This window comes from Papilio machaon, chromosome 4 (assembly GCF_912999745.1).
Source record: "Papilio machaon chromosome 4, ilPapMach1.1, whole genome shotgun sequence".
Classification (NCBI taxonomy): domain Eukaryota; kingdom Metazoa; phylum Arthropoda; class Insecta; order Lepidoptera; family Papilionidae; genus Papilio; species Papilio machaon.
This window is the reverse complement of record NC_059989.1, coordinates 4,635,036-4,660,880: the sequence shown is the minus strand read 5'-3', so window position 1 is coordinate 4,660,880 and position 25,845 is coordinate 4,635,036. Positions and strand designations below refer to the sequence as shown.

The 25,845-nt window shown below is 35.1% G+C and overlaps 2 protein-coding genes across 8 annotated transcripts in view; both read left to right on the top strand.

The window, feature by feature from the left end:
• The window catches only part of LOC106710648 (phosphatase and actin regulator 4B), a 43,871-nt gene extending 40,318 nt beyond the window's left edge, over positions 1–3,553 (top strand). For all 6 annotated transcript variants that reach the window (XM_045677830.1, XM_045677828.1, XM_045677826.1 and 3 more), the window contains 5 exons: positions 66–245; positions 1,677–1,804; positions 1,884–2,023; positions 2,137–2,273; positions 2,386–3,553. In XM_045677830.1, coding sequence (XP_045533786.1) covers positions 66–245; positions 1,677–1,804; positions 1,884–2,023; positions 2,137–2,273; positions 2,386–2,401 — 601 coding nt within the window. In that variant the 3' untranslated portion in view covers positions 2,402–3,553. The remainder of the gene's footprint in view (positions 1–65; positions 246–1,676; positions 1,805–1,883; positions 2,024–2,136; positions 2,274–2,385) is intronic.
• A 3,811-nt stretch (positions 3,554–7,364) lies between these two features.
• LOC106710840 (atrial natriuretic peptide-converting enzyme) lies at positions 7,365–25,791 on the top strand. 2 transcript variants are annotated; one of them, XM_014503024.2, is made up of 12 exons: positions 7,365–7,701; positions 18,242–18,434; positions 19,906–20,116; positions 22,267–22,426; positions 22,510–22,770; positions 22,874–23,057; positions 23,139–23,354; positions 23,891–24,086; positions 24,175–24,353; positions 24,464–24,642; positions 24,867–25,226; positions 25,399–25,791. In XM_014503024.2, exons 1-12 carry the CDS (start codon positions 7,639–7,641, stop codon positions 25,582–25,584), a joined length of 2,388 nt encoding a protein of 795 aa, XP_014358510.2. In that variant the 5' UTR covers positions 7,365–7,638; the 3' UTR covers positions 25,585–25,791. The 2 variants fall into 2 exon arrangements, with proteins under 2 accessions (XP_014358510.2, XP_045542721.1); XM_045686765.1 differs by lacking the exon at positions 7,365–7,701 and adding an exon at positions 17,858–17,876.
• The last annotated feature ends 54 nt before the right edge of the window (positions 25,792–25,845 follow it).

Here is a 25,845-nt window from a genome sequence, read left to right as displayed (position 1 = left end):
TGTAAAGACTTAGTTTGTACCGTCGTGTAAGTGGGTAGTTTGCAAAGTGTTGCCTGATTATGCAGCACGCGGCCAGTGCGCGTGGGCAACGCGGCGGAGAACAAGGAGAACGCGCGGCCGTGGGAGGGCGAGTACCGCGACGAGTACTCGAGCGAGTCGGAGCGCGTGGCCGCTAAGCTGGCCCGCAAGGAGAGCCTCAACATCAAGCTGGCGCTGCGCCCCGACCGCCAGGAGCTCATCAACAGGTACGTTGGCTAAAAAACCTTGCACTTGTCATTATTCATACTTTGAGTAATACAAGAAAGTGACACTGAAATCAAAATGTTTTTAATAACACATTGATAATATCAGAGTTGATCGCTGTTCTAAGCGGTTACAAGAAAGATATTTGGTTCAACAAAGGCGTCATTATACAATACTAGCTTTTACCCGCGACTCCGTCCGCGCGAAATAAAAAAAATAATAATAGAAAACGGGGTAAAAATTATCCTATGTCCTATTCCTGGTTCTAAGCTATCTGCCCACCAATTTTCAGTCAAATCGATTCAGCCGTTCTTGAGTTATAAGTGGTGTAACTAACACGACTTTCTTTTATATATATAGATTTACGATTCAATGTATTAAGGTTTTTTAAAAGTGAATATAAACGTATTGTCAAATTGCATTATGTATAATTTAAACTGTTTTCATTTTGTGAAGGAGTTTATCGCCTTGAGCAATATAACCACGCCGCTGTGTCCAGGTAGTAAATAGTAACACAAGTGCGGTTGCGTAACTAATAACGGTGTCACAGCGCGCGCCCGCTGATGCGTCGCGCCACACTCATCGGGATATAAATACCGTGACGGTCACCTAACCATGTGTTAGGTATTGCCAGACGACCACAAACACGGTTAATTCTATCTTAACCGCAATTTTTAATAGGGCACAGAATTTAAACCTTAAGTAAACAAAACAAACATAATAGAAATAACCTGGAATATGCAAAAATAAAAATATGTGAAAACATGTTTTTCTCGTATTTCACAAACAAATATGGTCACGTTAATTTGAATAAGATATAAGTAACTAGCGTAATAAGTAGCGCGAATAAAAAGTCAAAAATAATGTCAGAGCTGTTCTAAGCAAATAGTTTTACACGTAAAATTTATATTGTGAAGGATTGAGTTCGACGCGCACCGCTCACGCCGCAAGCCTGGTAGTTTTATTTCTGTCGGCATCAGTCGTCGCACATTGTTGACGAAATTGCACTTCTTCCTGTTTTCTGGCATAATGATCTTGACAGTGGCATTCTTACTCATTACGCCTCGCAACGTAGATGCGATAATACGTTACGAAAGTCGTTACGGTAAACGATACGTGTTCCTAGCTAACGCAGAATCTAAAATCGGTTTGTTGCAATCAATTAAATTTTACCAACCGCTAATTTGGTGTGCAGCCAAGATTTTGTGTTTATGGGACATTATGAGCTCGTTTTTGATATCACGAAATCGTTCTCGAATTTTATATCGCCCGGGTGTTGGCAACGCGCTCGCCACTGAACTGAACTCTAAGCTATATTGTTAGCGTACCGATCTTATTTTTGTATCCAATGTCGCCTCAGTGATATGATAACTGTGATACTGGTATTACAATGATAGTGAATGATTGTGATGTTTGTGCATTTGGTTGTGCAGGAACATTCTGGTAGTGCAGAGCGAGCACGAGCGGCAGGAGTCGTGGGAGGCGATCGGTGCCCGGCTCATACGTCGGCTGTCGATGCGGCCCACCGCCGAGGAACTCGTAGAAAGGAACATACTTAAAAGTTAGTAATACACTATTCTATCGATGACATAGAAAGTTTGAAGCGAATATTGCGCGCTAATTTCTATTTATAAACAAAGGTCAGTCTCCCGCCGAGGAAAAGAAGCAGAAGGAGGAAAAGAAGCGCTACCTGTTGCGCAAGCTCAGCTTCCGGCCCACCGTCGACGAGCTCAAGGAGAAGAAAATTATCAGGTTCAGTGACTACATTGAGGTGACGCAGGTCAGTGCAAAGCTTTACAAATTATACCGACCCCTTGATTGATTTATCTCCTACTTCTCGTGTTAATAAGGCAGCGGAAAATTTAACCATAAATGGTACAATGTATGTTACAGGCACACGATTACGACCGTCGCGCTGACAAGCCGTGGACTCGGCTGACTCCGCGCGACAAGGCCGCCATCCGCCGCGAACTCAACGAGTTCAAGAGTTCTGAGATGGCTGTGCACGAGGACAGCAAGCACCTCACCAGGTACACATACATCTCACACGCATCTATTTATGTTGCTCCTATGAACTGTTACATGTGCTGTGTTGTCTATCCGAAGAATGTTTTGAGTCCATGTCAATATTTGTAATTTCAGATTCCATAGACCATGACGGCTGTGCCTTAAACTCGGACTGGACCGCGGTGACAGACCTCGTGGCTGAGCGTGGCGACAGTTGCTGCTGCTCGCCGCTGCCACTCGCCGCCTCGTTGCTATCGGCTGCCCCGGCTGTCCCGGCTGTCTCGGCTGCCCCGGTCGCCACGACTGCCACCTCCGTCGCCGGCCGCCCTCGCGACTCTCTGCGCCTCGTCTTCGCCGCGGTCGTGGTCGCTCCTGTGATTTTTTTTATCGTATTACGTATATTGACTTCTTCCGAGATTCGGAAGATTCGTTTGCAATAACTTAACACAGCGCATCGGTAAAGTGTTGAATATTCTAAAGTTAGGTAATGTCGCCGTTTCGAAGTTACATTTTGTTGTAATCGTGTACCGTGAGTGCAATTTTGTTTTAATTTACCTTTATATTATATTGTAGTTTAATCGAGTACAATTTATTGCGATTACATTAAAGTTCATTATAAGTCGGCGTATCCTAAGCGTACCTATACATTCTTTGAATTGACCTTCGTGTAAGGTTAGTGATAATGATTATTGTGGTCGAGATTGCGAGTTTTTAAAGCTCCTGAGATGTATCGAGTGAAATTGAAAGTGTGACAAGTTATCCGGAGTAGGATTACGTAGATTTGTGATTTTTTTCTTACATTGCTAGCTTTAGCCGCGTAGTCTTTAAGCTAGACTCCATTGTGTGCTGTTTTGTTTCACATTTTTTTGAGGTCGGAATTCGATTATTACATTAAATACATTTTTTTTTCATCAAGTACATCATTTATTTTATGGCTAAGGAATTAAACATAATTTTTTTGAATGGTAACGCTTTTTGGAGATACTACCACTGATTTTCACTAATCGATTCTAGTTCATTGTATTGTAGTGTGCTGCGTACTGAGAACAACTTACAAATCAACATGTCATAATCACCACATTGAGCTTTTTGAATAAATTTTTCTTTCATGAAATGTAGTTCATGTAATAATAAGTGTTATATTTGAGAAATACGAAATTTTAATCTGATAAGAAATATAAAAATTAAATATATTAATAATTAAGGTGACGATTACAAATGTACGATTTACAAACATAAAACTACTATTCTCGTAAATATACAAGGTAATAAAACATGGCGAAACTGATATCATTTGATTTAAAAGCCTTGTAAATTTTTTAAGGATCTCTCAAAAAAAAATTAAGCTAACGGCAGCTAGTATTTTTTTTAATAGCTTTTCATTGATTTTTTTTTGATAAATTCACGACCTCAAATATAGCACTTATTGTGAAAATTCATATACATACCAATATAGAATACGAGCTTTTTATATAAAAAAAATGTTATTGTGTTACCTCAAATACGTATTTGTCTGTTTGCATCATTTACATATAGAAAATATATTTTTATATGCGAACAAAATCACAATACTATTTATTATAATGGATCTTGTTAGTTATCCATTGTATTAGTTTATATAAACAGGAAATGACAATGTGCTGTAAGCATGTGCAATAGATCCGGTCTACACATTTATAAGTACACAAAGACGGTATCAAAAACAGTATTTGTATTAACTTTGTATTGTGGGAAACTATCAATTAAGTCTCCAGCTTACAAATCCTTTAATTTCAAGGTCAATCACAGTAAATAATGTCGCAGTTTTTTGTCGCTTAAATTTTATCTTTGAATTTAGATCCAGAATATCTGTTTACCCCTTAAAAACACAAACAATAAATGACCTAAGAACTATCACCTATCTACCCAGTTAAAATATTAGAGCTCTAGTTGTGAAAGAGTAGAAGTGAGTTTCTATTGAAGAATAAGTTTGCTATATGTTTAGCCGCCTCAAAAACCCAGTGTAGACACTTCTTCAAGGTAAACCATAAATATAATTTTATGTAGTAGCGGTTTGGAAGCTGGAGATTTAGTTGATGTGGAATTCAGTACAGCAGACGGGGCCGGGGCGGGGCCTTCCTCAGCTCCGCCCAGCGTGCAGCCTCGGCGGGAACAACTTGTTAATCATCTTGTCGATCTAGTTTAGGACTAGTTAAGTAATTAAATTTGAACGAACTTTCTCGTTAAAGAATAATTAAATAATGATTAAACTTCTGTAAAGATGTAGCGGTTTAATAATAAATTAATTATACGCCTATGAGATTAATTTCAATAGACGTTACGTTGTATCGCAACAGAGACGAGGTCGTATCGACGCACTAATGTAACTTTTAGAGCAATAATAATCTGAAATAAATTTCATAATGATATTGGGATGATTGATATTTGTTCTGTTGCAAGCGAGTAGTTTTATTACAAGTGATTGTGTCGGATGATTGGATTGATTGTGTTTATGTTTTTCAACCAATAATTGTTTGCGATGAGGTGCCATTTTATCGTGTATCTATTCTTTTAATTTTTTTTTTTTTTGAGTAACAGCTGTTGTTTTAATATGACACGTGTATGTACCATTGGATGTAGAGTTTCTCGACTCCTACGTATCCATGTCAAAAGTGATGTTAAACCTGATGGTTATTCTTGAGACCATTCCATTATAGAATAAAGTGGAAGCCAAAATAACGACTTATTTTTCTAAATGATTTTGTTAGATTTGCAATGTTAATGTAAAACATAGGTAAAGTAGAAGTTTATCTATATTATAATAAGACGATCAGATTTCCAAAGATCTAAGGCTCAACTAAATTCTTTTAACTAGCTAACTTCAATCAGGTTCAAGGCTTATTATAGATTTGCGGTTTTTTTCTGAGACTCCATTTGATTTTGTATACAATCAATATTGGGATAACATTAGATACATTCGGTTTATATATATTACTAATTACCATACAAATGTGATAAGACTTCTTACGTTGTAATTTCTATATTATTAAGTAAGTACATTACATTTTTCGAAAGTAACAGATTCTTTTCAGAATGCTAAATGGTGCTATCAATTAGCATTACGATAATTATTTGCTTTGTAAGTATTTTTTTAAAATCCTTTGTAGAATATTTTAGTAGGGGAATATTTATCTAAATTGGATTTTTGCATTTTCCAATGTTGATGAAACAAATTATGTAGTTGATTGATACGTGCTGTATTTGGCACTTTATATTTCTAGTTTCGAAAAAAAATAATAGAAAATTGTTATTTGAAGTTTTAGTAAATATGTAAAAATCGTTAACACGGCATTTTATTACATTGAGATTAAGGCAGGTAAAAATATTTAATACATAACTGAAAACGTTAAGCGCCCATTTATGAATTGTATATATATCTTTTATTATGTAAATTGTGGAATCTCTTTTTATTTCCATTTATATCTATTTTGTGCTATTAGAAACTACAATTGCTATCTTCAGTAATATGTTTACTGTTGCTTTTTTAATCGTGTAAATTATTAATGACATGTTGTAATAAGAATATAATGATAGCCATACAATTTATTTGTTTTATATAAACATAAGTTTGTAAATACTATTATTATACATTAAGTTTTATACTCTATTGTTTTTGTTTAACTCATGTATTTACTTCCTCACTGAATTATACCAAAGATTTACGTTTCTTTGTGGTGGATGGTGAATTATCGGTTTTTTTGATGTTAAGTGACTAATCTTTATATCTATATACTATTCCTTAGATATCTATTACTAATATTAACATAAATCTGAGTCACCAAAAACTTAAGTAAGTAAATACTATATTAGACTATACTTACTATATTCTTTGTTTTGAGTCAATTTATATCTTAAAAGACAACGCATATGATATTGTTCTAGCTGTGTTATACGGTACACCGATCGATTGCAGTGCAATAATTAAAAACCGAAAAAAAAAATATTACTACAGCGCCATCTTTTGTTAGACCTCTGCATTCTTAATGAAAAATAACGATTAGTGACTTCTTGTATCGTTCCATTTCTTGAAGAGGTCGCTTGTAGTTGTAGGTAGTTGTAGTAGTTATTAATTAAATTTCAAATCACAATCAGTGATCAGAGCATACCTAGGTCTTTCTAATTTAATCATTATACAGTTCCCAAATAATGGATATATTTTGTTACTTGGTACATAACAACAATGGTACATGATGGTCTCCTTATCTCAGATCTTGGAATCCAACAAAGTAGATATTTTTACTACCCTTATGCGAACTGTTTTGGCAAAGGGCTAGTTGTTGAGTACAAATTATCGAGATATTTAGTAAAAATGAGCTGTTTTTTATTAAAACTGGTGATAAGAACTGTGAAAGTTTGTGGACTGGAATGATTCCAAAAATGTTTTCTAAACTTTCTGATTGCAAATATAAAAATACAGATACCGGATCAGTATCAGTACCTGTCGTTGTGATCTTCATTTTTTGTTCAAAATAATTTAATAATTTAATTTTTTATAAACTACAAAAACTAGGAAAACTAACTGAGCTGGATAAAATATTTCAAATATGTATGCAATATCGTAATACATATAGTGATTACAAAGGTATTATGATCAAACGTGTTATGGGATTCGAAGGCCGAACATGCTATTGTACCTTTGACTCTTTGATATAACCATCAACGGTGACATGAAGCTCTTAATTTTTCACCAAACTGGATGGCAGCTTATCTAATAATAATGTACAAATTAGGTATATGGCGAATGGTCAAGTTTAGCGGGTCGATCATCGTATCGAATAGCGGACTTGATTTAATTTGATGGGATCAAACTACGACCAACCAGTTGATAAGTACTGAGAAATAATCATCGTAACTAAATGTTTTTCCGAGATACGTAGAATGCGCTTCTTGTAATTTACCATTATTATCACTGTTTCATAGTTGATAGATGCAGTTTCCTCGATTACAATCTTAGTAATGTAGTATTAATGAAGGCTTTGACCCGTAGCGCTTCGGATACTTTCGATGGTGCGCAACTTATGGCCGCGCGACTTGAGAGAAAGTTAACTGTAGTCTGTGCTCGTTAACGCGTTCACTCAGAACTCAGAGCAGACCCGTGCTGCGCTGCCTACTGCCTTGTGTTGGAGCTAGTCGGAGCTCACTCGCCGGCCAACCAGCGAGCGCGCGTGTACTGTGTATGCGGATCGCGGAGTACACATCATGTTTACATGCCGCACGTTTCGGCAGCAGCATAACAGAAAGCGATAGTGTACCAGTGTTCCTAAAGTTGTGAATGGTGGACAAGTGACGTACGTCAATGCACATCACATCAAAGGTTTTAGTGCAAAAGTGCAACGGCCAAACGAAACTATGACGTTCTCTGGAAACATGGAAAGCAAGCCGCGAAATGCTAAAGAGAGCTGGGAGTCAGAGGTGAGACATATGATTATGTTCTAACAATCGCGAGTTACGATGCGTGTGATTCGCTTCAATTGAAAGATGCAATGAATAGAAAAATTATAGAATGAAACATTAATCTCATTGTCTTCCCGCTTTTTATCACCGCTCCACATCACTTTCTCTTAACACAATGCATCCTTGTCTTAAACTTGTTATTGTTTTTCAATAAAAGACATGCATATGTATAAGGAGCTTTTGTCTACCGCATCGCCTTCTTGGTATTTCAATTAGGTACATATTAAAACAATAAATACGATAAAATAAAAGATTGTTGTCTGATGTACAGTACAGATTATAACCTAATATATAAGGTCTTAATGTTAAAATTATCCTCGTAATTTTATTTTCCTACGAACTTTTTATTTAAATACCATTAAATAAAGCAACACAAGATGTACACTTACAGAATCTTTCTCATAAATTTTTTAGATTCCCATGCGTAATAAATATAAAATAACTTACCAAAATGTAAAGGACGGTTGATTAGTTGCAATTGGAACACGCTAAATGTAGAAAGCTTTTTAATTTTCTTGAACATAAAAATAACGGAAGTAATTTCTATATACATAAACATGTTTTATGAATAACAAACATTTAAAGACGACGACAACTTTCACTATGTTAACAACAAGGACATGAACAGTTAGTTGTGTTCGACGGCAGGTGAATTAAGCTCGCACTTGACCTCCAAAATTACAACATTATATGTCACAGTCTACTTCGATAGTCTTTACGTTTAAACAGTGTAGTTTTTATATTTTATTTTATTCGTTAATATCAAATCTGTTTTCTGCATTTATCTAATTTTATACTACGAATCTTTAATTACTTTATGTTAGTCTAAATAGCTACTTTTAAGTAGAAAAGTTAATTTTTTATGGTCGCAAGATTTAGCCTACGTGAGTACCGTAGTATCCATACCTACACTCTTTAATAAATAAATTCAATATTAAACCTTAACTAAATGGATTACATGCACAAAAACATATGATACGGAAATAAATATAATAAGAAAACCGAATATAATCCATCGGATTTATAACCTGGCAATTCGTCACGTCATGATTGTATTTAAATATTTAAAATCGCACTTTTAGTCGTTATTTTTCAAAGAATAATATTTGGACAAGGTATATTATTTTTAACGTAGCACCAAGAAGCCATGCAAAACCGTTACTGAATGGTTAAATTATTTACCCCATCGTTTCGGACCGTTGCGGACGCTGAATTTTTTTTTGTATTAATATATCATTATCGCATAATCTTATTGGAACTTTTTATCAACACCGGGCTTTGTGTCCGCTTGCTATATTATAGTCGTGATCTTAGTCCTTCTATTTCGTTCGTTCGTTCTAGATTCTTTCATACAAAAAATAATTTGTGCTCCTTCTACCGTAAAAATTTTATAATTCGACCTTGCACTGCGTCACGTTTGTCAATAAATAAGCTCAGTAAAAGAGGGAAGTAATGTCATATACATTACTGTGTAAACGAATAGGTATGATATTATCTTGAAGTATAATTAATATGAAGGAATACGGACATACAAACAAAAATATTTAATCTGCCATTAAATAAATCTAATGGAAAGAATTTGTGGTTGAGTCACACATGTAATTCAAATCAAATATTAGAGACAAAGTATTTAGCTAGATATAGAATAATGTCGTGTCCACGTTTGTCCTTGTATTCGCCACTCACTCTCGTATAGCAAAAGAAAACTCTGAACACAATTAATTAAATATTAATAGTGTCTACGCTGCGACTAAACCTGTTTCGTTTTAAGCAGGAAGTTTTAGCACTGGCAACCAAGTAAAATATAAAATCATTAAAATAAAAAGTAATTTTAAAACAATTAATGATTAAAAATCATTATGTAACTTGATTTTAACACAATATAATTATCGTTTTATGTAGGTATGTCATTACGAAATTATGTTTTCGATTTTAATGTCTGCAAAAATATACACAAAAAGTTACTAATTTACCTACAAGACCGTAAAGATGACGCGTTAGTAATAACGGAATATTTTTTAATCACAGTCGATGTTGAAGGTTTTAAATATCATTGAACAGGTAAGATTTACTTTAATTCACATTTCAAAAAGCGCAAGAGCGCATTAATCATATATACGTAGTTTTTAAATTGTTGAGTCAAATTGAGAACAAACACAAGTCCGTGATTTGTGTGTTTGGTGAAGGTAAGCCAAGAAGGATACATTTTCAGTTCTCAATGATAGCTATATGAAACGGGAGTCGCATTTCTTTATCTTAGATTAAAAGTCAGTATAAACATTTCAATTATAAAACTCCAGATTCATTTTTAACCATGAATTCCATTATCTAAACACCTGTACAATTGTAACACCATCCTTCTCGTTTTTTTCATTCGAAAAAATTAATATAAATTTATTAAAAAAAAAAATAGAGAGATCAATATGTTTTCGTATAGAAGTTCATATTTTCTGGCAGTAAACAAACAAGTCGGTCACAAAAAAAATAAAATTTAAAGTAAAAACAATTTTAAGTACATTTATGTTGTTTTTAGAGAGGTAAGGCGATTGTAAATCTATTTCATTGAATTAACTATCTAAGACCATTAACATTTTGTTCTTGATCGAATAACGTTTAAGTGTTCAGTAAACGACATTCCTTTGCATTTTTATGTTGTATAGAACGGCGCTCCGCTACCAACAAAAATCTAGTTCACTGGTGATTGAGACTTTTTTATGAAATTTTATATTTATTGGATAAATTTTTGCATTAGAAATTGCATTGTATTTATCAAAGTTAATTATTTTGTTACATATAAGTTAATTTTATCTACAAACTTTTACAAAACAGACTGTTGCCGATACATATGACCTTTTTTGTATATTTATTTATATTTTATTAATTTTATATTAAGAATTAAGTTAACATTTTTTGTTGACGTTTGTTTACTGTTTATTTTATTTCTTGGTGGTAGCAAAAACGTTATGCCAGATACTTTTAACATGGTAAACACGATTTGCTAGTTACAGGGCATACACCTGCCGTGTTTAAATTTATTTGGTACCGATCGGTGATACGCAGGGCTGCCACCACTTTGTTTTTGTCTATTCAGGCTACGGGCTTGACATCAATGACTTCGACCAGAGTAGGTAAAAGAAGTTTCTTTTTATACTAAAGGTTGGCAAACAATTAAGTGGCTACCTGATTTCGATAAAAAAGCAAAGTGACCGCTACCCATAGACATCCGTAAGAAATTAAAAGTAGCAGATTTGTTGTCAACCTTAGTGGAGATTAAAGGGAGCGTAACTGAATGTCGATTTTTTTTTTCATCATCCGCTAAGTGTCAAGAGACGTCGTTTGTTGTTCATTCGAGTCTTAATTTATTGGTAGTGGCAGCCCTAGTCATACGGTAGATCACTACACTAGTGAGAGTAAGTGTGTCAGTGGTCAGTCGCTAACGGCGCCGAGTGATCCGTGATCCGGGTCGCTTCGCCATCGCCAGCGCCGCTGACCACGATAAAGTGTTATGCTTCTTTGTACAAAAAACATCAGTATTCATTCATCCAATAAGAAATGTCGTATTTGACACCTATTGAAGTGAATATTAACTAAATTTTTAAGAAAATGTAATATAGTTATAATAATAGTTACTAGAGGTTATATAAAAATTTAGGCAAACGTCTAATTCCTAGTTAAAACAATACTTCTCATAATCATTAAAACACCATAAGACAATAAATTCAATAAGGATGATAAGCATTAAAGGATTTAAATATAATTTCATCTTTAAATTTAATTTATTCACAGAAGAAAAAGCATTCACCTAAGTTTTCATTTATCCATTTACTGGCGAACATGTTCTTTCTTATCAAAGTCTCACCTCTTATCCAGATTAAGTGAGAACTAACACGTATTGTATACCGCCATACGTGACTTCTGTGATACTTTCTGAGACTGCAATTATATGCACTCGAGTCATGCCTTTACATCTTTCTAGAGTATAATCTTATTAAATCTACTCTCGTAAAAGACCTCACCTCTTTTCCTGTTGTGAAACTTTGATCCCTAACTTTACTCACTCTGAAAACTAAACAAAGACATTATTAAACAATCTATTCTGTAGCTTTTAAGTCCCGATCCGTTAATCTAAAGCTATAAAAAGTTTAACGAGTTTTTTTATGATTTAAAATATCGTAAGTTTTTAAACAAATTATCAGAATTAGTTTCAACACCTTTGGCGTTACAAAACATTTGGGCAAGGTGAACAAATTTTAAAAGTTCACGACCTTCTAAAACCGAATTTAGTCACGAGGAATATCTTCTCGAAAATTGTATTTGTTCTCTATCTGTACAGTCAAAACACCTGTAGTACGACAATATTGCCGTCTCGTTCATTATCTTTGAGAGAAACAGAGATAGCAATATCGTTCGTACACAAGTGTCACACCATTTGAAATTCACGATTATTGTTATATTAATATGGCCAGCGTTATAGCGTTATAAACTTTATACGTTAATATTTATTGACGGTTTTAACGAACAGTGGCCCAGTGGGTATACAAATAGATAGCTTTAGTAATAGAGCTATGGAGAGGGATGAGGTTCGTGTTTCAAAACGTCAGCCGTGCTCCACTTGTATTACATTACTCGGCATAGAAATTTAAACCGCTAAATCTGACCAAAGCCTTGCGCAATAAATATCTCAATATCAAGAAATATGATCAATTGAAAGGACGCTGTTAATCTCGATGATTGTGGTTATTTGTAGTTATGTTAACAATGAACTTGTCCGTCATCCACCTTCGTAGCTAAACATCATCAATATGTCAAAAGTCTGTCAATCTGTCTGTCTGTCTGTATAGCAAAGACATTGTAGCAAGGAGTAAATACAGGAGGTAATTTTCTTCAGGTAATTTGTGTAATACTTCTCTGTTAATTGCCAATAAACTGGGCATTAACATTTTAAAGTATGCCGAAAACAGAGATATTTTTTTATAAATTTAGTAGAAAGTCCAATAATGACACTGGTTTTCACAGATAACAAATTTTTGAGACAGTTTTTGTATTGAATCGTTTATTTATTTGTGTAGTAATTTATTTTATTAAAGTGTCACTAAACATAATAAAATAGTGTTGATATTATCTTAACACGAAAACAATTGTTAAATTGGTCCCGTGTAGGTTTGACCTTTTCGCAAATTCGACCTATACCAGCTAGTTCAGTTATGGGAGTGGTATTCGTGCCATGGGTTTGGTTCGGCTCCAAATCATTGTCCTTTTGTAAACACTTAAAGGCAACTTAGTATTTTAGCCACGCCGATACAAGCGGTAAAAATTACAAACATCACACAAATACATTTCTGCGTTTAACTTTTAACGCTCGGACAATATTTAAGTTAGATAATAACAGCAAACAGAATTCCAAATAAAGGGAATAGTTCTTTCAAAGTACTGGGTAAGTTGCATTTTGTTCCTAGCCTGTAAATATGAATGGTGTGATATTACTAGGTTAAAACCGAGATATCGAGATGGCCAAGTGAAGAATACTTTGCCTACCTAGGACCTAGTGGATGAGGGATATACGAGTAGTATTGGAACAGATATTCCAATGTTTTATCTCTCACTACTATGATTATATTTACTTAACTTCACTCATGCTCATTTCTCACCGTGTTCGCATGTTTATCTGTTTTTATGAATGTGGACATTAAAGTTCATTGCACCGGTCGACACCATAACTGACGTAAGTGACTGCTTCACAAAATTATATCAACTTTCACATCAAGACACGAATGCTACCAGTTTTAATTGTCGCTTTCATTACCGGTAGTGCGTCTAGATCGGCGACTTTTAATCGATGCCAATTAAAAGTAATGATCTCAATTGAATTTAAAAAATAACTAATTACAAAAATAAGAACCAATAACAACGGATTGAATTTGTTTTTTAAAGTGAAATAATATAATTCTCACCAAAATCTCTTTTTCCGATATATGTCAGTCGAAAAATAAATGCATTTAACAAGTCATATTCGTTACAAATATGTCACATAACCTTACTTTACTTATTTAATTTGAATTGTACACAATTGTCAATTAGGCTTGAAACAAAAAACTATTGTTCATCCCATATTATAGCTAAACACAGCATCAGGTGTACTAAATAAAGTAATACGTCAAATATTGGCACTCGTGGTCGAAAGTCAGGTTGTCCGCATTATCGGAATTTAGATGTTAATGGATACCGACAAAAATACCTCGCGCCTGCCAAGTTCCGCACGAACACCGGCAAAAACGTGGGTCAGATGTAGGTCGCCAAGTGCACACGCCTAACGAAAGGCTTCCATTCGGAGGAGATAAAGTACATAGATTCTTTAAGGTTGTACTTGAGGTTCTATTAAAAAAAATAGAATGACGAGAAAAGTGTTAAAAATGAAATTTGTCTAGTCATCTGTGCGTATGCAATAATATCATAAAATGCTAAGTAAATTTACTTAAACATCAACATGATTTTAATTATGCCACTAGGCCACAACCTCGTTCTCACATTATGCGAAAAAGAAAATGCAAAATCTCACTGATTAATGTTTACAAGCAGCCTGTATCGTTATACGAGTAGGTTCTTTAATGTTACTTTAAAAACTTAAACGAACTACTTACATTCAAAACAAAGAATATTTGAAATTATACAATTACCTAATTATTATCTTGACTAATTAATTACATAAAGAAAAAACACGTTGTTGTTGTTAAATCTATATTTTCTAGGTAAATTGATAAAGTATTTTTTTTTTTTTAGTTCCGGACGTTGCTTTGAAAGTACCGCGCCATTTTGCAATAAAGCTCTATTTTACTAACATAATATTGCAAAAGAAGGATGTTGCAAGCTCGCCGCGATCTCTGAAGTATTTGTAAAGTTTAACTTTGCGGCTTTGCATTGTATACTTAAATAGATCTCCAATCACGAACTTAATTATATTGCAATATGCATTTTACAACGTATCTATAGCCCATTATTATTATCTATACTACCTTAAGAATCAAAATAGAAAAATATTAAAAACTTTTAACTTGCAGACGCGTTTAAACAATGATCCAGATTGGTTTATCCAGATTTATCCATTGGACATTACCAGGAGTTAGATAAAATTTAAACCGTTAAGCATAACAATTTAAATTTCGAGATGATAAAGATTAAAAATTGTACCCATGATACAGTTTTAATAGCTTGATTTCATACAAATTCACAACAATAACGTTGGAAGAACAACTAAGCTCTCTCTAATTAACGCCGTTTTCTGAGTCGTAGCTATTGTTTGGAAGATGATTGACGATATTTCAGTATAAATACGATGCAAACAAAATACGAAATGCATGCGCAAGAGATAAGGGACACGTTTGTCATTTTACTTTTTAAGATTTTTTTGGGAGTTGATTTAAATATCATTTTGTTCTATACGTTTATGTGTTCAGTGCATTATGAAACAGTAATTACATTTTTATTATGTAGCTAAGTATAATATAACAATGGCAACATTAATGTATCGAGAGCAGTTGAAGTCAATTTATTGTCGCTGACCTCGTCTCGATGACCAATAAATAACGCGCTAATTGTTTTGTTATCATTACCTTTCTTTTCAAGTTGTTATTTAGCCTTCGTCGAATTGTCGAAACATTTCGATGTTTGTTAATTGACAATTTGTAAAGATGTTATCGATTCAAGTTCATGATATTATTTGATCCTATCTTCAAGTATAATAAGGTAAACAACCGCCAAAAACCGAAAAACCCAGTTTGCGTGGAAACATAATACGGAGTTAATAAATTGGATTGTAAAACATATTTGAATATTACGATTTTTATAGCAAAATAAGAATCAGTTCTGGAATTATTTTAATTTTTAGAATTAAATTAACAGATGTAGACTCCAGCAACAATATTGTTGCATGAATGAGCCGGCTCTACCGGTGAAATACCACGACCTCACAGAAAACAGGCGTGAAGTGGAAGCAATTCAGTTTTCACCGTTTCCCGATGAGTGTGCTTGCACCTTATAATATAAGAAATATTATATAACTTGACTAAAAGATTTTCGCTACTGAAACGTTTCATACTTTAGTTTTATTAAGATACTATGCGAATGTAATAGAATAGCTCGAAATTTAGTTTCGTAAAGTACGAATACTGTTATTGCAGCTAGTTTGCTTTATTAGATTAACCGACTACAGTATAGTTCAACTAACCACACTGGCATTTACCCAGTGGCATTCTGTTCGATTACCTTGACTGTTTGCTAACTTTTATAGAGTTTTGTATTGTTTTTCTATTTCGAAACTCTAAAAGCTTCAAGTAATCGCACCCACGCAGTGACATCTAGTGGATTTCACCTTATTGGTTACAAAGGAATTAACAATAATATTAATATCAGATAATGTAATTTCTAAAAAATAGCAAAGTAAACTATAATTATAAAATAAAAAGATTATACATTTTCGTATATCGAAAGTAGATAATATCGCGTAAAATAATTAATGAATTTATTTATAAGTCCCCAACGCATTTAAAGGGTTCTTTTTAATAAATATTTGAAAGTGATTCAAAACAAGATAACAACAGCATAAACGTATGTTTTCGTTTGCAATTTTATGACGCACTTTATTTTTTCTGATCTTAGCTTTAATAGTGTCCTTGATTTCTTCTTAAGGAATTTCAATCGTATTGTTACTACAATTTCCTTAAACATAATGTATCTTGACTCTAACTAACTTTAGAGGTAAGAAAAACACTTATTATTTTCGATATTTAGATAACGAAAGAGAAGATATAAAGAAACTACTTGGATCAATAAACTTCATACTTGTTTCTAAAAGATTTTGACCACATAGAGTCAACGATCAAACCGAGACGATCACTATCCAATCCCTATAAAAGAAAAGACATAAATAAATAGATTCCTTTCCTCACTCATCACTTTCTACGTAAGTAGCATTAATAAAGTTTTCTTGCTTAATCAGCTTGTAAAGAGGAAGTTGTTAGATACAAATATGGCTTCTTATTAAATAAATATTGGAAGAGAAACTAATGTGTAGGAAAGCTGACTGCTATGTCACCGTTTATAATTCAACACTAGTCGTTTACGGAAATATGTATGGGTAGAGAGAGCGTACCAGTTAAAAACGTAGATGTAACGACGCAAATTATAACAAGTTACATAACGTTACATAAAAAACGTAAGCTATTTTACGTTTTATTGGGTACAATGTATATAAAATACGTGAATAGTTATTTTTAATTGATATTACAGTACTAACGATCGAAAGTTACAAAGATTGTTTTCTCAAGCCTCGGTTTAGTAATTCATTTGTTAGGCACATTTGGTTCATGAGCATCCGGTGAAATAATGAAAAACTCTATGTTGATACACAAATTATTATTATAAATCCGTTTATATTCCGACATCAAGTTTACGAGAATAAAATTATACTTTAATATTGCAAAGTAAGCAATCTCGGATGTCCGGCATTTGTATCAATAATGGGAGATAAAACGATACAGCTCCATAGAGAACGACTAACTCGTTTACTGCAATATAATAATGGATCAAAAATTAACAAATAAACGATACGAGCGAACCAATATCTCGACCTTGCTTTGATATATTTTAATTAATTTTTGTTTATTATAGTTCTTGATTGCTTTAAAAAGTTTTCCGGATCGTCACCTTGATAACAAATAGTTACAAGAAATATAAATTGAGTTAAAGTAATAAGTTCTATAGAAACATATAAAAATAAATCACCAATAATACACTTAAAAAATCCAGAACACCTGATAAAGAGATACCAACATATTGATAAAATACTGCACGCGATGTTAATTAGTGTACTAACAGTGTTATAAGTAAAAAAATTACAAGCATTGCTAAGTGTTATGAAACATGATCAATCGCCGGCACATTTACAATTCATTGCTCTCTCTAACGTAATGATCACAACAAAAATATATTTGTAACACTTTGTAATCGGTTACTTCGTGCGCATTGCATCTGTAAAGTACGTGAAGCGTGTCCTTACGATCATCGCCTTTTGAATGTTGTTTTACTAAAATGGTAACACTCTTAATATGGATCGAAAGTGATTTGTAAGTAAAGAGAAGGTAATCGTCTGACTTAATTTGTTATTTGTGTATGTGTGTTGATAACTTATAAAATTATATAAGTACTTACTCCGTGAGCTCAGCGACCCAAAGTACAGAAAAATCAGCTATATGATGTGTTCGCGTTAGTGATAATTTTTTTTTATTTTTGTTTGTCTGTACCAAAACTTCATTTTTTCCTGATAATGTAAGGACGGAACTTCGACTAGAAGATAGCTGATGTATGCAGGAATAACTTAGGCAATTTTTTTTACTCCACGCTGTCGAAATCGCGAGATAATAGATCATTATAATTAAAAAAAAACTGACTATCGTTTCAAGTATTGTTTCATTTCCTTTGTTAACTTTGTTTTTGTTGTGGTTAGTTGGGGTACGGATGGACGCGCAGTGGTCAGCGACGATGCCGCGGTCACCGGCCGCCGGAGTCGACGATGTCAGTGAGCAGTGACATCAGGTTCACGCGGCGCAAGCTGAGCCGGCCGTGTCGGGGCTGCTGCGCAGCGCTCGCGGCTCTCCTCGTGCTGCTGTTGCTGGCTGCCGTCGCCGTATACCTCGGCCGTTGGTACCACTATTATTACACGTACTCTCATACTTATGTCACCGATCGATCGTGAACTATCAATATAATGCGACTAGGAGTAAGTATTATTAACTGTCAGCAATTTGTTAATAGTTATTATTAAGTACTTTGTAAAGTGAACGTGACGAAGTTCATTTTCAGTCAGTGGCATAAACGGTTACTATACGAAAAGCGAAAATAAACTAAACTAATTAATTAATAGAATAACTGCTTTTTTTTGCGTCTGTAAGTACTTGACATTAAAGACAATTAATTATTATTTTAATAAAATATTTTGAAAATTGTTTAGATCGTATAAGCGACTAATTTTGAATCATTGGCTGACATTTAAACTCAGTATAATCTGTTTATGATAGTAATTAATCAAAACATAATTTCTATCACGGCCATTAGCCGAATTATTAAGTTAAGATTTAGTGAGTCATCGAAACTCGCTAGGCAACCTTACACAGACCGGTATAACATCCTTTGCGAATTCGTCCGTAAATATGGCCACTTGAATATATTTCACAAGACCGGTGCTGGAATTGAAAACGATCTCAGGTATTACCCCAACGAGAGGATATGTCTTGGTAATGCCCCAACATGGCATTCAGATATTTGACTGATTTAAGTAAAGCCGTATTTAAATAACAAAATATATCCTTTAGACTGTGAGTCCGTCATGTGTTAAAAATGTTTAACAATATTTTAAATTATCTAATTTACTGCTAAAGACCTAATCCTTTTATAAGAAATTTTATTCTGTCCTTAAATTACAATAATCGTCAATAAAAATAGCAATCTTTTGATTTATGCACTACAAAATAACCTAATAAAATTTTAATTTGTATACGATGTTCATTGTTCATTAATTTTATTAAATAAGCCATTATGCTAATTCAAAGTTTCGCAGATTTATCAAATATCATAATATTAAACTTTTATCGACAGTTTTATTTCTTCGTAAATAAACATGATGTCAGATGTGCAGTGTAGGACGACATTTGGCGCGATGTATGGCCCGTCACCGCCAGAGGCCACTGCGGACCGGCCTTGCGTTCGCCGCAACAAATGCTTCGATCCTAGAGCGATAACCGTTTTTACAAGCTTTTATTCATATTATTTATTGAGTGCGGAAGAAAAGCATTATTCACAAATCTCTTAAAAGTTAACAAATAAAGGATAAATAGCTTGCTTAATTTGGACTGATGCAGTACAACTCTCCATTAAGGTTTAGTTGAGGAAGTGTGATACCTCGAAATAAAATATACATATTCGGTTGTTTCTTTTTTAGTATCTTAGTTTACTTACCGTGGGTTTCTGAGACTACTTTAAAATATGTTGTTATCTCTGTTTTGTCAAGGATAATAGGAGGGATGACGATATGTTTTATACAGAGATTTGGTCTCAGAAACCCACGGTTAGTCATTTATTTAGCATCTTAATTACTTGCTTTTTGTTTTACAGACATGTATCTGTTTGGAGATCCTCTAAATCGGCAAACGTTCCGCGGGTCCTTTGTGGTCACCTCGTGGGGAGAGACTGGAGAAGAAGAGAATGATCTAGAAGTAAAGAACACCACAAGAGAGTATGATTTACGGCAGGCGCTACACGATGCTTACAGTAACTCTGAGCTACGATCCTGTTTTGTTGGCGCTGAAATTTTAGCTCTTGACAGGTAATTTTTTTTTAACTGTAAAATCAAATTATAAAGTGCCACTAATGAATTAAAAAATAAAGTTTTATTTGCCCTTTGATCGATTTATATCTATCAATGTAATTGATATGCAGTGTTAAAAAGAGGGAGTTAGAGAACACAATCTATTTTTAGCCGACTTAAAAAAGAAGGAGGTTATCAATTCGACTGTATTTTTTTTGTAAAGTGAGAAAACTATACACAACTCTGTTAATTAGCGGCAACCTTAAAAAAAAGAGTTAATTCATTTTAATTTCAGACAATTATACTAAGTAAATTTAAATTATTTGTCAACGTGCCTAGTTTTTTTAATTTCAACAAACAAAAACGTGTGAAAAGTTCGTCACAGTTCCCAATAATTAGCTTTACATGAACACCACGTAACCACGATACGCACACGAGAAGCTTCCATATCTACTGCTATTACAAAATGTCGATCTACTTTATTAAATAATGCAACCGTACATGACATTTAAAGTACCAATGAGATCTCTATTCATACTTTAAGTAGAACTTTTACTTCCCTTTATTGGATGCAAAAATTTTCTAAAAACGTTCATAAGTTATGTAGTCTTTATTTCTTATGGAGGTTAGATTTTTTAAACGCTGTATGTATATACAGTGTCACCTATTACATTATAGATTGTGGTGATTCTCTGAAAAGAAAACTGGGTAAACAAATAGAAAAGCTTTATAGCACATAAACAAACGGTACATACTGTATAGAAATTTACCGTGAGATTCTATGTCTAATGTAATTACTATATTAAATTTTTATGCAAACATTTTACGAAATAATGGTCCTAAACAATTCTATCTTGAATAACCATTAAGTAAGTGTTTAATAGTGGGCAATTAAAAAAGTAGGCCGAACATTAACAAACATTAAGAATATGTCATTTATAGAAATTATGCATATTGCGAGGCAAAAAACAGTGATTTTCATTTCACCGCAACGTGTAAGTACCTATAAGCTTGTTGGAGAAAGTTCGCTTTCACGACAACTCACGAGATCAGCGATCAAGCGTGCAACAGGACAATAAAGAAAATAAAAGTTCTCCGTTACATTATAATGAATCGTAATTGATCTACAAATGTTATTTAAAGCATGACGCCATTACAAATCTCATACTATTGAACGATGTTACGAAACAATCGTGTTCGTGTCTCTGAACACACGACATGTCATGTTGTTCATCAATAAATTAATTTCTAATCATCAAGTCACAGTTCCAATGAAGTGGTATCATATAATTTGCAGAGAACGGAGAGACGGGTGATATACTCGTATGCAGATTATATTTAAGGTTCATTGTAACAGTATATAAGTAGAGGACTAGGGTTTAAGAAATGCTCACTAAATATAGGATTAGAGATAGGTAAAAGTGAAACGAAGTTAATTTGTACATTGATTTATGTTGACATGGGCAACTTAATAAAAAGCTAGGTCGTTATTTTGATGTTTTATAGAATGGAGATCGGAAGGGATTGCATGAAATTTACAAAAATATACATTTTAAAATATAAGATACCTATTCCACATTTGGCACAAAGGAAAGAATCCGTTAAAAGAAAGGGCAAAATAACTTTGTTTTTGTATCGAGTGCGTGAATAGCATAGAAAGTATAAAGCTTAGGAATTCGATCACGCACGAACTTTCCCATGTCAATCGCACGCAGTACAATACGTCGGGCGACAAAAGTTCACCCGCCACACCGTCACCTCCGGCTGGAAATAGGTGACACTATTGCCCATATGAAAGTTAACCGTCATTACATTCTATCAGATAATTCTGTACTAAATTAACATTCTATTCTATTAAGTTAACAATAGACGTATGTATGTGTCGATGTCTTACAACGAATATGTTCGTCAATCGAAATCGTAAAAAGCTAGTGTTCACATTGCTAAAGTGCTAGATTTCTAATCATATTATTAGAAAATATTATCCTGATGTAGTAATGTTTGTTCGTTCTGCATGACAGTTGAGGATATAAGTAATATTAAGTAGTCGATTGGCGAAAGCTTTTCTGGAAAAGCATATTTGACTATCAAGGCAATATAACAATTGGTTGTGTTATTTAAATTGTTATAAATAATCCAATGCTTAAGTCAACATCCTTTGCATATAGTGCTGACGAAGGCGAGCGAGTTCACTTCGAGGTGTCGTTCGAACCGATCTTCACTGCGGTGGGCACGCCAGACGTCACGGATGTAATGGACCGCCAGCTCAGGTCACCCACCGGCTACTTCAGCACTATTACTGTTCTGCCTGACACGTTACATATTGAGGTAAGGATAACAGTCATTACAACATAAAGGACTATAGAGGTATTTATATATTGTAATTCTATTTTTTCTTAATCTTTATTTAGGAAAGCTCAGTAATATCTTCGCAAGCGTTAACTGAATCGGACAGCTTAGAAGAGGAGGCGACGACAACTGAGATGATATCTTTCGAGCTGGTGGAGGAAGTGCGGGAATGTGCTCCGCTTACGTTGCCGCTGTGCTCGCATCTACCTTACAACATCACCACGTATCCCAACCTAGTCGCACATCCCTCTAAGGAAGTGCTAATGCGTGACTTGGTCGCTTTTAGAGAACTCTTAGATGCTGAATGCTCACATTTAGCACAGGTAAGGCAATCTTTTATAATATTTTAGTTTTTTAGATAGACACAGATATCAATTTAGATAGATAAAAATAAAAGTGAATGGAACTGGTCTATCTTGTGGACAGGACTTCGTATGCCAGATGCTACAACCGCAGTGCTCCGACGGAAGACTGGTGCGACCATGCCGGGCCTACTGCCGCGCCTTCCACGCGGGCTGCGGTGCGCGCTTGCCCGAAAGACTGCGCGCGCACTTCGACTGCGCACGATTCCCGGACTACTTCGGACCCGGCTCCTGCGCACCCGAACCTGGTTAACATGATACCAATACATCTTATCCTATCTCGAATCTAATTAAGTTAGCTTTTTCACTTTAATTTGTTTTTAAACCAGACTGCAATGGTGGGCTACGGCGGCTGGCGTTGTCTCGGCGCGCGTGTGACGGTGTGCCGGACTGCGCGGACGCGGCGGAGGAGCGCGGGTGCGCGCACTGCACAGCGGCCGGACAGGGGGCGCTGCGTTGCGCGCTGCACCCGCGCTGTCTGCCGCAACAACACCGCTGTGATGGAATCCCGCACTGCCCTGACGCCAGCGACGAAGCGGGATGCTGTAAGATCGTTTTTTGCTCTATAAAGAATATACATCTATAAAATAATAATTTAGATATTTTGTGTTCTATTCGTTTCCTGTACGATGAGAACACGCAAAGATTAAATAATTTGCATAAATGTTTTCGCCAGTTCCTGTTAGGTTTTAGAAAACTTTTAACAAAATTCGTTAGAGTTATTTTAAAATGTATAAGTATTTAAGAGATAATAATTAATACTTGGCACTATACACAGAACACAACTATTAAAACGAATAGTAGGCCGGGCTAACTGCTCGCTTGAACTTGTGGCAAGGTCTTCTTGATCATGCGGGTAACTAGCGACATTCTCTACTATTATATACTAATTTTAATATAGGTATTGCTGAAAGGAACAAAAAATAAATTTTGATATTTTTTTGTGGAAAAGATTATAACAATATGAAATATAAGTAGATGTATTTGTCCATTGTTCCTATTACTGAGATAGGGTTTTCCACAAGGTTTTTTATATGAGAGGTAAATTGATTTGGTTGTTTAACAATATTTCTATTTCCAGTATGGGTAAGTCGTTCGTTGGCGTCGTGGAAGCGAGAGACGCGCGAGAGCACGCTGGGCGCGCGTCGCAGCCGCGGCGGCTACGCGGTGTGGGCGGAGCGCGGCCACACCGGCAAGATCTGTGCCGCACCCTACGAGGACGACAAGAAGGCGCTCATGAACGTTGCCAACTCGCTCTGCAAGGTCTTGACCTTTACGTACGTATAAGAATTATATACAATTTTAACTTGCCTTTTTGCAATTTCATTTATACAAATGTCTTATTTATCGTAATTTATGTTTAAGATCGGCGATATCAGCTGATGCAGTACTCGACGGAGAAGTGGAGGGGGAATATAAGACTGATGAAAACAAAGAGCAGCCCGAGTACGTCGAAGTTGTTGACCCGTCCGCCGCCGAAATATCATTCGTCAAAAGCGAATGTCCAGAACGGAGAGTTCTAAAAGTCGTTTGCGATCAACTAGGTGAGTAGAAATATGGTCCTTCGTAGATTGTTAAAAAGGCACACGCTGCAGAGTCTGGCTTTGTTCGCGTGTACGAAAACTTTTGAACAATATCTAATTGGTTTATGCAGAGTGCGGTCTGGCGTCAGCGCGAGGGCGCGAGGCAGGTTCGGGCGCGGCGGGACTGCCGCGGGCTGCGCGCCCCGGCGACTGGCCGTGGCACGCGGCGCTGTTGCGCGCCAACGTCCACGTCTGCGATGGTGTGCTGCTGCACCCCAACTGGCTCCTCACCACCGCCTCATGCTTCCAAGTAACTATCATACTCACACAAAATCACGCCTGTAACCCAGAGAGCTAGGCAAAGATCACGGACCTTCATTTGGCATGGCCAAACGAACCTCCGCAATCAACTTTTAGCCATTTCAGGAGACGAAACGTGACGTGACTAACACAATGTATTGGAGACTATTGACAAAAATTAAAAAAAATCGCAATGCTTTGCTATACATTAATGCTAAAATACCACGTTTACAGGGTCAACCGAAAGCAGAATGGACGGCCAGATTCGGAACAGTTCGTATCCAAAGCACATCGCCGTGGCAGCAGGAGCGGCGTATAATTGGCTTAGTGAGATCACCGGTTGAAGGCAGCATGCTGGCGCTGGTGCGTTTGGAAGAGCCAGTTGAAATGACAGATTTTGTGCGGCCCACTTGCCTGCCAGAGGGGGGAATGAACAACCAGAGTACATGCAACTCACTCGGCTGGACAAGGAACAGAGATCAATTGCAGAGGATACATGTTGTCCCCACAGCTATGCAGAGCTGCGAGAACGTCAGCATCGCAACCACAAACGGTATCTGCGCTGAGCCACTCTATGATAAAGACGATTGTGATGTAAGTTGCCTTATTTAAGTAAATTTTGCCTTATTTAATTTTTTTCAATTTCAAGTAAAATATGTACCTAGTTCAAATTACACTTACTTAAGTATCAAAACTTTTTTATGTTCGTCACATTACAGTTTAAAAAATTATTTTTATGATTGTAAAATTTGTTTAAATATTTTAGGAAGAAGAATATGCGGGAAGTTCAATGATGTGCTTCGATGAAAACTCAAAAAGATGGAGTTTAGCTGGTGTCAGCGGATGGAGAATAGCTTGCAGTAAAATTGGATTGGGTCGACCGAGGATCTACGATGCAGTCTCATCTCATGTGGATTGGATTCAGAAAACAATATCCAATTCAGCAAGATGACCTTCTTACAATAACTAGACTTACAAAGACTGCATTCCATGTCTTCTAATATAGGACTAGTATATTACATTATTTGTTAATATAATTGTTATAGTTAAGAATTCTCAATTTTCATATTCTCACTTCCTAAAATTAAATTAAGTGAAAAAATTAACAAGATGAAAATACTCAGTGGACTATTGGAAAGCCTTTTTTACAGTACCATTTCTTTATTCCTTGGCCTAAAATGACTGTATTTATATTGTAATTAGAATAAAAAAT